The sequence below is a fragment of the Aegilops tauschii genome, chromosome 2 (genome assembly GCF_002575655.3).
Source record: "Aegilops tauschii subsp. strangulata cultivar AL8/78 chromosome 2, Aet v6.0, whole genome shotgun sequence".
Classification (NCBI taxonomy): domain Eukaryota; kingdom Viridiplantae; phylum Streptophyta; class Magnoliopsida; order Poales; family Poaceae; genus Aegilops; species Aegilops tauschii.
In genome coordinates, this window is record NC_053036.3 from 494,734,780 (window position 1) to 494,748,976 (window position 14,197).

A 14,197-nucleotide genomic window follows, 5' to 3' on the forward strand; every position below is an offset into this window, starting at 1 on the left:
AAATGATGCTTAATCCGGCCAAGTGTGTCTTTGGTGTACCGGCAGGCAAGCTCTTGGGTTTTCTGGTATCTAACAGAGGCATCGAAGCTAATCCGGAGAGAATCAAGGCTATAACTTATTTGGCTAAACCGAAGTGTATCAATGATGTTCAACGCCTGGCAGGCCGGATTGCCGCATGGAGCTGGTTTATCAGTCGCCTTGGGGAGAAGGTCGTCCCTTTATATCAGATGCTGAAGAAAACGGATAACTTCGTCTGGAGTAACGCCGCCAATGAAGCATTTGAGGAGTTAAAGCGGCAGCTTGCTAATCCGCCAGTTCTTGCTGCTCCTGTTGATAAGGAGCCATTATTGCTATATGTGGCAGCTAACGCCCGAGCTGTTAGCGTGGCTATTGTGGTGGAGCGCAAGGAGGCCGGAAAGGACTATCCGGTTCAACGGCCGTTTTATTATATCAGTGAGGTACTTATTGAGTCCAAGCAAAGGTACCCACATTGGCAGAAGCTGGTGTATGGAGTTTTTATGGCAAGCCGGAAGCTTAAGCAATATTTCCAAGGTCATCCCATCACTGTGGTCAGCTCTGCTCCTTTGGGGGATATAATCCAGAACAGGGAAGCAACCGGCCGGATTGCTAAGTGGGCTATTGAGCTTGGGCCTCACGGGTTAAAATATATGCCCCGGACGGCGATCAAATCTCAGGCACTTGTGGATTTCATCAATGATTGGATAGAATTACAGGCGCCAGAAGAGAAGCCGGACCATACTTATTGGACTATTCATTTTGATGGGTCCAGGCAGTTGGAGGGCTCGGGGACTGGAGTCGTATTAACTTCCCCACGAGGTGATAAGTTTTGTTATGTTCTCCGTTTAATGTTCCCTTGCACTAACAATTCAGCTGAATATGAGGCCTTACTCCATGGTCTTCGAATGGCTAAAGAGATGAATCTAAGCCGAGTTAAGTGCTTCGGTGACTCGGGCCTGGTGGCTCAACAAGTGTCCGGTACTTGGGATTCTAAGGATCCACTCATGGCGGCATATCGTCGAGAGGTGGATATTGTTGCAGGTCACTTCAGAGGTTACCAGGTCGATCATGTGGACCGGCGGAAAAATGAAGCGGCGGACGCTTTAAGCCGCTTGGGTTCCCAACGTAAACTGGTTCCACCCAATGTTTTCCTGGATGTGCTGCATAATCCGTCCGTCAAGCTCCCTGGTGAAGAGGATTTGGCTGTTCCTGATCCGGAAGCTCAGTTGGTGGCGGCTCTTCATGTTATCCTGGATTGGACGGTTCCATATTTGGCGTATATGAACCGGGGCGAGTTACCAGAAGATGAAACTTCGGCCAGGCAGATAATCCGGCGGTCCAAGTCCATGACTATTATCAATGGCGAGTTATATCATTGCAGTGTGACAGGGGCGTTTCAACGCTGCGTGTCTCCTGAAGAAGGCCGTGAAATTTTGCATGAGATCCACGAAGGAGATTGTGGTCACCACTCCGGTTCAAAATCTCTGGTAGCCAAGGCGTTTCGTCACGGATTCTATTGGTTGACGGCTCATGCTGATGCCGAGGACTTGGTCAAAAGGTGTGATGGATGTCAAAAATTCTCACGACGCGCTCATGTACCAGCTCAAGAATTGCGGATGATTCCAATCACTTGGCCGTTTGCAACTTGGGGGCTGGATATGGTTGGGCCCTTTAAGAGAGCAGTTGATAAGTTCACTAAGTGGGTGGAGGCAGAGCCAGTCAGTAAGTGTGATGCAGCTACGGCGGTTCAATTCCTCAAGAAGGTGATTTTCAGGTTTGGCTTTCCACACAGCATTATAACTGATAATGGTACAAATCTATCCAAAGGAGTTATGAAGGAGTTCTGTCAACGTGAGCACATCCGGCTTGATGTATCATCAGTGGCTCACCCCCAGTCTAATGGCCAAGCGGAGAGAGCCAATCAAGAGATCTTGAGAGGCATCAAGCCCTGGCTTATGGTTCCTTTGCAATGGACGTCGGGTTGTTGGGTGGAACAGTTACCTTCGTGTTATGGAGCATCAATACTACGCCCAACAGATCCACGGGTTACACGCCTTTTTTCATGGTTTATGGAGCGGAGGCGGTTCTCCCTAGTGACATCCGTCATGACTCGCCTCGTGTGGCGGCATATGTCGAAGCTGACAATGAGAAGGCACGACAAGAAGCACTTGACCTGTTGGATGAGGAGCGTGACATTGCAGCAGCCCGTTCAGTGATTTATCAGCAAGATCTGCGTCGTTATCACAGCCGCCGGGTTAGATCCAGAACTTTTCAAGAAGGCGATCTGGTGCTCCGACTCATCCAGGATCAGACGGATATGCACACGTTATCCCCACCTTTGGAAGGACCTTTTCTGGTCAGCAAGAATCTGCATAACGGGTCATACTACCTTATAGATGTTCGAGAGCGCAAAGACTCACGTAAATCGAAGGAGGAGACCCACCGGCCGTGGAATATTGCTCATCTTCGGCCTTACTATACTTGAGCCACAGGCTCTGCTCATGTACATAGTTATGACAATGTATATATTATGATTAATATAATAAACCGGAGCCTCAGCTAAAGCAGGGTATCTGTTGTTTTTCTTATATCATGTGTGGTTACATGGGGGCTTCTGTTCATAAAGCGGCGTCCGGTTTACCCCTTAATTTAGCTTATCAAAGCTTTATATAAAAATCACTTGGGGGCTTGGTTGCATTTGAACCATAGCTACGCCTCTTGATCGGCGCAATGCCACAATATCACTTGGGGGCTTGGTCGTATTCGAACCATAGTCACACCTCTTGATCGGCTCAAAGCCAAATTACTCCGGGGCCAAAGAGAGTGTTGCAAAACAACAACTCAAACATAGGCACCCACTGAGCACAGCTCAAAATGTTACTTAGGGATTCTTTGTTGTCGCAATGAACAAAGAATCTACACTTGTAATAGGCTATCAAGCCACGGCTTGGAAGCCTGGTGTATACACCTAAAACCCTGGGTTAGCCTGCCTTCTTAAGTAAGTCACTCCTCCCAGGTAAACCTGGTATGACCCGTCAAACTTTGACAAGTTACTCTGATAAGACCCTGAACTTGTCAAGTTAAAACGACGATTGGTTAAGGATTGAGGACCATCTTAAAAGGCTTTGTAAAATGGTTTAACTCAATGGCCTGGCAGCCCATGAAAAGCCTCGCATTTGGGGCCTGGCAGCCCGTGAAAAGCCTCGACTACAAGTTTTCATCTACTCTTATTTGAAAAGTTTTTTCTTCTCCTTTGATGAGATTTATAATTTTTTGATAGATCGGCGTGCATTAACCCGGCTTGACTTTCAACTACAAATTGTTAGTATATGATCAGTCATAATCCGGAGACTATTAGCCCGATCTGGTTTCGACTATGAGTCACCAGAAATGACTCTGGATAAACCGGTGTTTATCACAACCCGGAACGGTTTTATCAAAAACCGGCACAATATGAAAGGAGTTATTGTTACTCAAGGTTAGGGTTATCACCCTCACTTCAAAGTTGGTCAGCCAACATTATGACTCAAGGTCACAGGTATCAATTATTTTTATATTTTGATTATCTTTTTACGACCTTGGTTATAAACCTTGGCTATATATCTGGGCATCATGACCTGTCCGGCGGTAAACCGCCAGGGCGCTTTAAACTTCTTGTCTGCAGGGATAGCTTGAATAAATTGCTATGGATTATGAACATCAAATGTCTTAAGTATGGTGGATTAGCAAAAATGTCAGGCACAGATAAATATGCACGATGGCATAGCAGACCAAGTGTTTTAACTACCTATTACAAGGCGTTTCAGTGCCCAAAAGAATAATTGTTTTTTGATAATTGTTATGGCACGCGGAAGGCTAAACCGGCTTTCGGATCATGCTTCATCACCATCTTGACCTGACGGCTGCGGATCATCTTGCGCCGGTTCATCCTCTTCGTCTCTACCCAGTGGCTGGAAGTCAATAGTTGTCCAGTCGATCCCAGTTAGGGCTTGGAACACAGCTTCGTCGCTTATAAGGGTGGACAGTTCAATGTCAGGGGCATAGGTATGCTTACGAATTGGCGGGATGAGATTTTGAACCTCTGGAGTTGGTGCAGCAACCCGTTTGTTGTGGATGTCATAACTCGCCTGATAATGTGAAAGATCACCTTCTTCAGCTAATTGGCAAGCCAGTGGACGTACTTCCTGGTTTATGGCTCGGAGTTCCTCATTTCCGAATTCTGATCCGTCTTCTTTTAAGCTCGGATAGCCTTTGCTGACATCCTCCGGATCAAGGTCAGGCACCCATGCCTTTGCCCGGGTTAGTGCGGTCAGAGCACCAGCCCTTGCAGCAGATCTCTTTAGTTCTTCAACTCGGGCAGGCAGCATAGACAGCCTTTCTAAGGTATCCTTGATTAACATTGGGGGCGATTTATTGTGAGAAGCGGTGCAGATGATTCGTTGCGCGCCGGTATACAACTGCTCTATCAAAGTGTAGGCGGCCTTCAGCTTCTTCTGTACGTCGGAGCCCAGATGACTAATGCAAGTTCCTGCATCATTACAAGCGTCAGTAAACCGGTAACGTATGGGATGATATGTTAAAAGTGTAAAGCAAGGATGTTTACCGAACACAGCAGCAGTCATGGCATGTATCTGCCGTTTTACGCCAGTTAGCTCATCTACTACCGGTTTAAGAGCGGCTTCGGCATCCTCGACTCTTTTTTGTAAAGCGGATTTTTCTGTGTCCCAATCCGCCCGCTCTTTGTTGAAACTCTCCTTCAGTTTTTCCATAGCGGCTAAAGCGCCGGACAGCTCATCCTTGGCTTTGGAGGTTTCGGCTTGCTGGGACTTGATGTTTTCTTGCAGATCAGCGGTTTGAGCTTCCTTTTTGCTCAGCTCAGCCTATAAGAGACAGATGTATAATGAGTTGATAGTACATATTTGAAGTACCAAGCACATAACAAGTTATGCACCTGATACTTGGGGGCTAACGCATATTTGCTCTGGGTCAGAAATTTCTGCAAAGTCCCAAGCACAATACAAGTATTGCTCTTGGCACTTGGGGGCTAATGTATGTTTGATCAAAGTGACATTGTGGGTTTTCTTCTACACAGTTCCGGTTCATCTTCATAAGTTAAACCGGCCCTCGGAGACTAAGTATGCAAAATTGAGATATTACAAAGTCCCGGTTCAGATTGGTATCATAAACCGTCACTTGGGGGCTATTGGAGTTGATATTTGCAATTGGACATAAGAGAAAAACAGTTATGTAGTTACCTCATATCGCTCCTTCATCAGATTTACTAAGACGGCTTCAAAGTCGCGGCTTGTGTACAGACGGTTTAAAAAACCAGAATGAATGTCTTGGGAGTTGAGGTGGGCATAGCTTGACAGATCTGTGCTCCATTTGCCTTTGCCCATGGTAGAAAGTTCGTCCTTGGCGCTGTGTTTGGATAAAGCGACAGGATTGCCAGGAGCGGTATGGCCAAAGCTAGTAATCATAACATCATCCTCTTTATCATCAGCAGCCTTCACTGGAGTGGGCAGTTTATTAGTATCCTTAGCTGGACTGACCGGTTTATCATCAGTTCGGACAGGGCTGGTCGCCTTGTCAGCATGGCTTGTGGTGTCAACTTCTACTTGTTCAGCAAAGAAGTCATGGTCTTGAGGCGGCGGATCATTAAGCATGGCGTCAGCATTGGTTTCTTCCGGATCTGGAGTCTTTTCCGGTTCAACAACCACATTATCGTCAGCCGGTTTAGTTAGCCGAGCCTTCTTGCTGGGTCTTGGTTTGGCACTGAGAAAAACAAATATAAAAGTTCAAGATATTGTGTCAAGCATAAGGCATTGAAAATAAAATTAAAGGTATGACTCACCCAGGAACTGTTTTGAGGGGTGGAAGCTTTGTGGCTGATGACTTGCCAGAAGATGAGTGGGAAGTACCCTGATAATTTGAATCAGACGGGTTAAGAGGCTGACGGAAACAACCCGCCTTGGGGCAAGAAGTGTCAAGAGTATAAGAGACCTCTGATCGGAGTTTTCGAACCGAAGTATTCGGTAAACCTGCGGAGGTAACTACCTGGCCGCTGTGCCGGGTTGTGCGGCGAGCTTCGTGTTGTTGCGTCTTCAAAAGAAAGTTTGGGTCCAAGTAAGCAAGGGGGTGAGAAAATTTTACTTTCCGGTTTGCTCGGCGGATTTTCGAGGTTGGCACAGGATCTGAACCGGAGGAAAGGATAATTACCTCTACGTCGTCGGCTTGACTGCTTTCAGCGTCGTCCTGATAATAATCATTGTCAATGAGGTGTATGAAAAATGAACCAAGAGAATCAAGTTCTACCTCTAAGTCTGGATTAGCCACATCAGCATCAGCATTTGGCTCGGAAGACGCAGTGGTCCTTTTCTTGGCAGGTTTTTTAACAACCTTGGTCTTCGGGCGAAGTGGCTTTGCCGGTTTGTCTTGTGGTTTTGCCGGTTTATCCTGTGGTTTTTTCTTCCAGAACGGATCCTCACCCTGGCAAAGATGAACAAAATTTTGAGAGTATTTCAAGGGATTAAGCTGAAAGCAAAGAAGTCATATGATTCTTACAGCTGGCGGTTTGTTGGAGGTACAGAAAGGACTTAATCCGGTCTGGCTACAAATAACCTCTGGTTCATTCAGCATCTTCTTCACAGCCTCGGTAACTTCATCATCTGTAAGCTGAATATCAATGTGTCGTTGAGGGTCCTTCAAGCTCCCGGTGTATTCACACATTAAACCGGGGCGTCGGCTTAAGGGCAGAATACTCCAGCTTATCCAACAACGAGCAAAATCAACACCTGTTAAACCATTCGCCATGAAGGCTCTAAGCTTTGACAGATGTGGAGCATAGGTGGCCCTTTCCTTGGCAGTTAACCTCTGAGGAAAGGGATGTGTATTGCTAAGACGATGAGGGCGGTAACCCGGTAAAGGATTTTCATCAGTTGGAGATGTGTCTTTGCAATAAAACCAAGTCTGGTTCCACTCCTTGGGGTGACTATGAAGCTTGGCGTGAGGGAATCAGACTTCCTTCCTTTTTTTTGAACCGCCATTCCACCGAGTTCAGTATTGGGTCCATCTATAAATTCTGTGCGACGGTTGAAGTGGAAGAAATCCCTAAACAATTCAACTGTGGGCTCCTCTTGAAGATAAGCCTCACAAAAGACTTGGAAATGGCAGATGTTGGACACAGAGTTTGGACCGATGTCCTGAGGCTGAAGCTGAAAACTGGCAAGCACATCTCGGAAGAATTTTGAACCGGGAGGGCTAAAGCCTCGACCCAGATGGTCAACAAAAACGATTACGTCTCCATCCTTGGGTTCAGGAGGATTTTCCGTACCAGGGGCCCTCCAGTGAATGACCTCTTTCTTGGCTAAAGCGCCAGTTGCGACACATCTATTTAACTGATCTTCAGTGACCCGAGAAGGAACCCAGTTGCATTCATAGACTTGCTTGGCCATTTCAATGGGAAGCTGAAACATGATTATTGCCGGTTTAAGATTCACAATGGACAACTATAAAGCAGTGCAAGGATATATGCATGTTATTAAACCAGAGTTTGTTATTGGTAAACCGGAGTCTGACAATGGAGAAAGTGCAAAGCTAAATGCATCGGCGGTTCAACAGGGGACTAATGGTACCTACCGGATCATCATTTTTCTATGAGATTAAACCGCCTAATCTGGTATTGAAGATACAGATCTAAGATGTGTAAGTGAAGGAAAAACAAGTTTCACAGCCTGGCAGTAATTTCAGATCTGTCGTGCGTTGGAAAATCAAAATATATTCTGACCTAATTTCAAGTGCTCGAACAGTTCAGCAAGTTCAGATGAGTTTTATATAAAGCAGATGCCCTAATGAGGAAAAAGGAGTTTAAACTACAAGGGCACTGAAAAATATCAGATCTAACTCGCCATTGGTACTACTGAAGAGGAACAAGGAAGAACAGCTCCAAGAACTTCGAAGAACTCTGATGAGTACAAACCCTAATGGTAAGATCTAGGGTGGAAGGAGAGAAGGCTTACCAATGACAGAGGAACAGCGGAGAGACGCCGCGGCTTTCTGGTACGAACAGGTTGATGCAGCGGCCGTTGTTGAGGCAGATGCGAAGATCGACGACGTCGGCAGAGCTCGAAGGTTCGGTCGGCGCGAGGAAGAAGATAATGCGAAGAGGCACGGGGAAAAATGGAAAGGACCCCCTGGTCCTATTTATAAAGGCAAAGGGATAAGTGACAGGCGCGAAAATTGAGGAGCCCAAAAATTTGATATGTGGCGGAGTTGTCACCTCAATTGTCGGAGGTTCATTAATGAAGGTGAGCTATATGCAATTTTTTAATAACAGATGACGTCATGGCGGTTTATCATGATCCTGGAAGATGACGTCATGGCGGTTTACGAGACTAATGTGAAGGTGCTAAAGAAGAAATCTTCTCAAGTATTGGAGATTGACATGAACCAGTTCAAATCAATCTGGGGCCTAATGTTGGGGATATTACTACTGGGCGTAAACCGGCCAGGCGAGGCCGGGTTATCCCTATAATGAGTTATTATATTTGAAGCCCATGAAGACAAAGATGTTGACGCTTTATGAAGGCCCAGGGCCCAAAGGCAGATTAAGGCATGTAGTCATAAACCGACCTTGATATGTAAGCTTGTATTATAAGGCAGAAATAAGTAGAGACCGGGCCGGACACGTTTATGAGCCGGCCTCGGAACCCTGTAAACCGACGGGCGTCAACCCATGTATATAAGGGGACGACCCGGCGGCGGTTTAGGGACAACAGACAACAACTCGAGACTCAGGCAAAGCGTATTCGCTCCCTTGTCATCGAAACCCAAGAAATCCCACAACAACTGGATCGTAGGCTTTTACCTTCACCGCAAGGGGCCGAACCAGTATAAACTCTCTGCGCCCCTTGTCCGCTTTAACCCCTTTAAGCTAACCCGTCGCGATGGCTCCACAACTAAGTCCTTTCTTTAGGACATCTGCCGTGACAAAACCACGACAACGCCTGCCAAGGTTGCTCTATGCTAGCAGCAGAACAACTCGTAGTAGCGGAATATCTTCTAGCAGCGGAACAACGGCGACAACGATGGACTCCACTCCGCAAGGACTCTGGCTGGAACGCGTATCCTAGCTCGCAAACTCGGGATCCTCGGCAATCAAGCAAACATAGCATGACCTGCAAACTGGCATGGCACGCCAGGTGAGTACTTTGAATGTACTCACAAGATCACAACAACCAAAAGCACTCTAGACAAACAATATCATGGCATTTACAAGTTAAAGCAATGAGGAACATGATACCACTAGCACATTATAAGCATGGCATGAACTTATGAATATGATTATGCTAGCATGCAACATGTTTAAACTATCATGATTCAACTTACTCTGTTCGGGGTTACCTCGTAACCACCACATGTACCACTTACCATCATGGACATCACACGATCACCTCAGGATCAAATCAAGCTTTGTATTAACAATACCGTAGTAATCATTACCTGAGCACAAGGAGCTTGGTCCTTACCCGTGATTATCGCATAACACCGCAAACATCAATCAGCTTCGGTATCCACGATACCACTGTGATCCTCTCACGATCACATAAAGATCAACGAACTTCTTTCCTCATCGGACAGGGGTTATCATTAAGCAGGTTATTATTTCTATTGACCCATAGTGTGACCTACTATGAACTGGGCCCATATCCACGAGCGCGGCTATCGATAGATTATGCACTCCGCAGAGGTTAGTACACTGTACCCACACTGCGGAACCCAATGCCTCGTGCTCCATTCGGGTGGACCAACGGCGTTCCGACAAAACCAATCTATTGCATGACACTCTCCCGGCCACTCTGACAAACTCCCCTTTGGGCTAATTCATGGGTGACCCTGATGTCACCTCGTGACACGCAACGACCACCATCGTGGCAAAACATAAACGGTCCCAAACGGGGAAAAGCGCGCAAACAACTCGGGCACACATGGTTATCACCGCCTATCGGGCCAGGGCAGCGCGCGTACATAACCTTCCCTAGTTGGAGGCACCGACGAGAGGCATGACAATAGACTGCATTAAGGCCTTCCCATAAAGGCAAATGTGGTTGCACTGGCCAGCTCGTCTCAATGGCACTATGACTCAGCCAACAGGTGTTCAAGTTCATTTAATATTCGGTTAAACTTTGATAAGTAAATAGCTGAGCCATAATAAACATGATGAAACGACAATGCATACGAGCATGATATTAACATGAACATGGATGGGAGTTATAACCATATGCAACCTTAGCATCAACAATAATAAAGCACTTAGTCTACTGGATGCAGATGAACATGGCATAGCGATGATCATGCATATCACAAATGATTTTCATAACTGACGATAATCATGCATCAGACGAACATCACTATCACTAGCTTGACATAAATACCAGCATGAAATACAAGAACAATACTACTAGCAACTAACCATATAACTAACAAAGTGCATAAAAGTATAGCATGATGATAAGAAGGGTTCCACAAGCATAACCGAAACAGCAACATCAGTAGTAAATGAGCAAACATTTATTAAACATTCATGTAAAAACCATGAATACTGCAAATCCATCATGCAAGTGGCTGTCGTGGCTTGCCTGGGGATGAAGAATACTCCGGGAAGAAGTGCGGTGAAGTCGCGGAACGATTCGCCGAAAAATATTCTCTCTCGGAGGGGGCTAGATAAGGGCAAGGGCAAAATGGTCATTTCTAGTATGTGAACACATAGTGAAAATGACACCAACAGATCGGGCTCGATGAGACGAAGACGTGGGCTTTGGAATCACCTGATTCGGAGTTAGAGTCGCGAAGATACGAGAGGTGGAAGATCAGGGAACAATGTGTAAAAATAGCTCCACAAACAAGTCCCCGGCTGAAAAACAGAAAACGTCTTTTCTAGGAATGCGTTTTCAGAACAGAGAAGCGTATTTCGAGCTGAAGACGAGTTAAAATACGTTTTCACAGGAGGGAAACGTGTTCTATCGAATACGCTTCCACTTACTGACGTGGCCCGTGTTGGGACAACGCGGAGGGGCTGACGGGTGGGGTCCAGCGGGGAGGAGGGGGCCCGCCTGGCCCATGTCTTCTTCCTCCTCACCCTGCCCCCGATGGAAACAGAGGAGGGAGCAGGGGAGGGTCTGGCTGACGACGGCCCGGCCGGCGACGGCGGTCTCCGGCCGAGTGGGCGGCACCGGCGAGCTCGAGGGAAGGGGGCGCGTCCAACGGGCTGGGTTGCGGGCGCCGGGGAGGGGCGGAGTGGCGGAGTGGCAACGCCACGCGGGGACAAAGAGCAGCGGTGGCGGCAGCCGAGCATGGGGGCGACAACCATGGCTACTCCGGCGAGGGGTGGAGAGGATGGGGAGGTGCGCCGGCGTGTGGGGAAGAAGATGGTGGGGTCAGGGGGTGGAGGAGGAGCTCGGCTGGCCGAAATTTAGGCCGAGGCCGAGGCGGCCATGATGGACGGCGGTGGACAGAGGCGAGGTGGAGGGGATCCGGTGGACTAGGAGGGCCGAGAAGAGATCGGCGAGCTGCGGAGGAGGGCGGCCAAGCTATTTATAGTCGAGGGAGAGCTCGGGAGCGCTCGAGAAGCTCTGGCCGACCGACGGACAATGGAGGAGCAGAGAGCTTAGCGTCACGGGCACGGTCGCGGGGCAACTACCAGACATGGAGAGGACTCGAGAGGAGGAGGTAGCGGACGAGCACAGCCTCGCGGTTTGGCAGAGCGTGCGGACGTGCATGTCGGCCACACAGGCACCGCGTGAACAGGCGCACGCGTTTGCACCCTGGCCGGCCGACCATGTCCGGTAGATTGGTCATACAAGGATAAATTTTGTGTTTTGACTCTTTTCTCAAACCTATTCGAGATCTGACCCTAGTTTAAAAAAGAATCAAGATCTGACTTTTTGCTACCGCTAAGGTCTATGGCGATATGGTGTAACAGCCTACCGCCAAGGTCCCTGGCGGTAGGGTTGCATGTCCTACCGCAAAATCCTGCTAAGTATGAACACAGTGCGTGCTCTTGCCTACCGCCAAACACCTTAGCGGTAGGGTTGTACAGGCTACCGCCAGTCTGTTTGGTGGTAGGGATGTTTCCTACCGCCAAGGTCCCTGGTGGTAGGCTGTTACACCCTACCGCCATAGACCTTGACGGTAGCAAAAGGGTCAGATCTCGATATTTTTTCAAACTAGGGTCAGATCTCGAATAGGTTTCAGAAAAGGGTCAAAACACGAAAATTTGCCGTCATACGAGGGAGAAGGCTAAAGAGGAAAGAAACGAGCATAGTAGAGCTTGAGATGACCACAGCTAGCAGATATGCTTAGGAACAGCTAGGTGTTTGTGCTGTTGTGAGGAAGATACAAGAAGAGATAGACTCTGATCTTTGGCTGGGTGTGATTACACACTAAGATGATCACCTCTGCAAATTTGCACCTTGTTTGGATGAAGATAAATGGCACTTACTGTACAAACCACCATTCTGTACAGAAATGCAAACAATGAAGTGGAACTCACATACTAGATTGGATTGAGATGAAAATGGTCATGGCATGATTATTAAGGCATATGAAGGTGCCATAAATTTTTCATACCATTTGGACAAGCCAAAGTGGTACTTCCTTCATAATGCACCTCTCTACACAAAATTTTAGAAAAATTGAAAAGGACTAATGGCCAGATGAAATCAGCCCAAAATTTTGGGAGAGAGTTAATATGGGTAGTAGCATGTCCTGGTAAAATTTTAGCAATAATGAAGCAATATAAAATATAATTGCTTCACAACCCGAAAATCTGATCAGAAGCAAAGATTTGAAGGTGTGATCACATAGTTAGTTGGATGGAGCTGAAAATTGGTGGACTGCCATGATTTGAGCATATGAAGTAGCTTGCAAAATTTCAACTTATTTGGATTATCCTAGCTAGTACTCCCTTCACAAAGGCTCCCATCTGACAGAAACTTTGGAAATTTGCTGAGGAAGATTTACTAGGCAAATGGAGTCGAATTTTGGCATGAGGCAATAATTTGGATGTGACAGCATGCCCAAAAAGTTTGGGAGCAATCAAGAAAATATAGGTGGCACTTTCTTCACAAAAGGCCACACTAGACAGAATTGAAGAATGAATATTGAAGAATTATTTTTGGGCTAAGAAAGAAAAGTTTGGATATTTGTGGCATGTATGATCCAAACAATTTATGAAAATTATGTGGGAATTTTATGGAAGACGGAAATATAGGTTGCGTCAAAACCTAGGGCAAAAAAATTATTTCTTTAATAGAAAAAGGAATATTCTAAAAAAATATTGGGATAGGTTCAAGATGGGAGATGACATGATCTTGGGATGGTTTTGAGGATGACAAACCACTTGGGAGCCTGAGAAGAGATGGTCTTCTCAGGTTCCAGGACCAGAGAGCCACAGAAAAGCAATTCACATAAAAAATCCAAAGAAAAACCAAAAATAAAAGGCAAAAAATCAAGGTGTGACAAAAGTTCTGTTGACATGTGTTACCTCTTGACCTTGGTGATCAATTCTGCATGCGTGGTTGTGTTCACCTTGTTTGTGATTAATGACGCACGCGGTTACTCTAAAAAAACTTGCCCTTTCCTGAGCCACATGGATGCACAAACAAGGAGATCATACAAAACTTGGCACACATTTTAAAAAAAAATTGGAAATCAATTTATTAAATACTTGTTTCTGAGCGAAAGAATACACAAATGGAAAAGCATACCATAACCCATAAATCCTCCAATCATAACGTTTCATATGGATCCATGACATGTCCTACTTAGCGCTCCATGCGCACAGAAGGCCTGCTTTGGTCCCACCTGCAAGTGGGCTGTTTTGCGGAGGATAGCCAGGTACAACGTATCTAACGAGTAAAAAGGTTTAATGTCACAGTGGGAATGGGTTGATAGCTCGGCATGTCGCTACCCAGTGGGTCCACAGGAGCTATCCCCACAAGTAAGTGAAATTGGATGGTGCGAGGAGTCAGTGCTCTGTGGTGTCACGCGGCGGCATTTAACTTCGACTACCCACCAAAGCAGAACAGCCAAGCATCGTGTGGAGTACCACTGTACTTTTATCATGGGATTCCGTGTTTAATTTTTTTTTGCGTGGAGTGTTTAATTTTTGTTGGAAACG

The 14,197-nt window shown here is 46.5% G+C and overlaps 1 protein-coding gene across 5 annotated transcripts; it reads right to left on the reverse strand.

Annotated features, from left to right (window-relative positions):
- Positions 1-3,713: 3,713 nt before the first annotated feature.
- Positions 3,714-11,776, reverse strand: LOC109739115 (uncharacterized). 5 transcript variants are annotated; one of them, XM_073508905.1, is made up of 10 exons: positions 11,013-11,776; positions 10,845-10,930; positions 10,656-10,736; positions 6,583-8,216; positions 6,238-6,507; positions 6,022-6,120; positions 5,873-5,940; positions 5,274-5,793; positions 4,622-4,898; positions 3,714-4,546 (listed from the first exon to the last, which is right to left on the reverse strand). In XM_073508905.1, the coding sequence occupies exons 4-10, from the start codon at positions 6,829-6,831 to the stop codon at positions 3,891-3,893; spliced, it is 2,139 nt and encodes a 712-aa protein (XP_073365006.1). In that variant the 5' UTR covers positions 6,832-8,216; positions 10,656-10,736; positions 10,845-10,930; positions 11,013-11,776; the 3' UTR covers positions 3,714-3,890. The 5 variants fall into 5 exon arrangements, with proteins under 5 accessions (XP_073365006.1, XP_040255447.3, XP_073365004.1 ...); XM_040399513.3 differs by lacking the exons at positions 10,656-10,736; positions 10,845-10,930; positions 11,013-11,776 and having other exon boundaries at positions 6,238-6,273; positions 6,334-6,507; positions 6,583-9,994; XM_073508903.1 differs by lacking the exons at positions 10,656-10,736; positions 10,845-10,930; positions 11,013-11,776 and having other exon boundaries at positions 6,022-6,273; positions 6,334-6,507; positions 6,583-9,201.
- Positions 11,777-14,197: the final 2,421 nt, after the last annotated feature.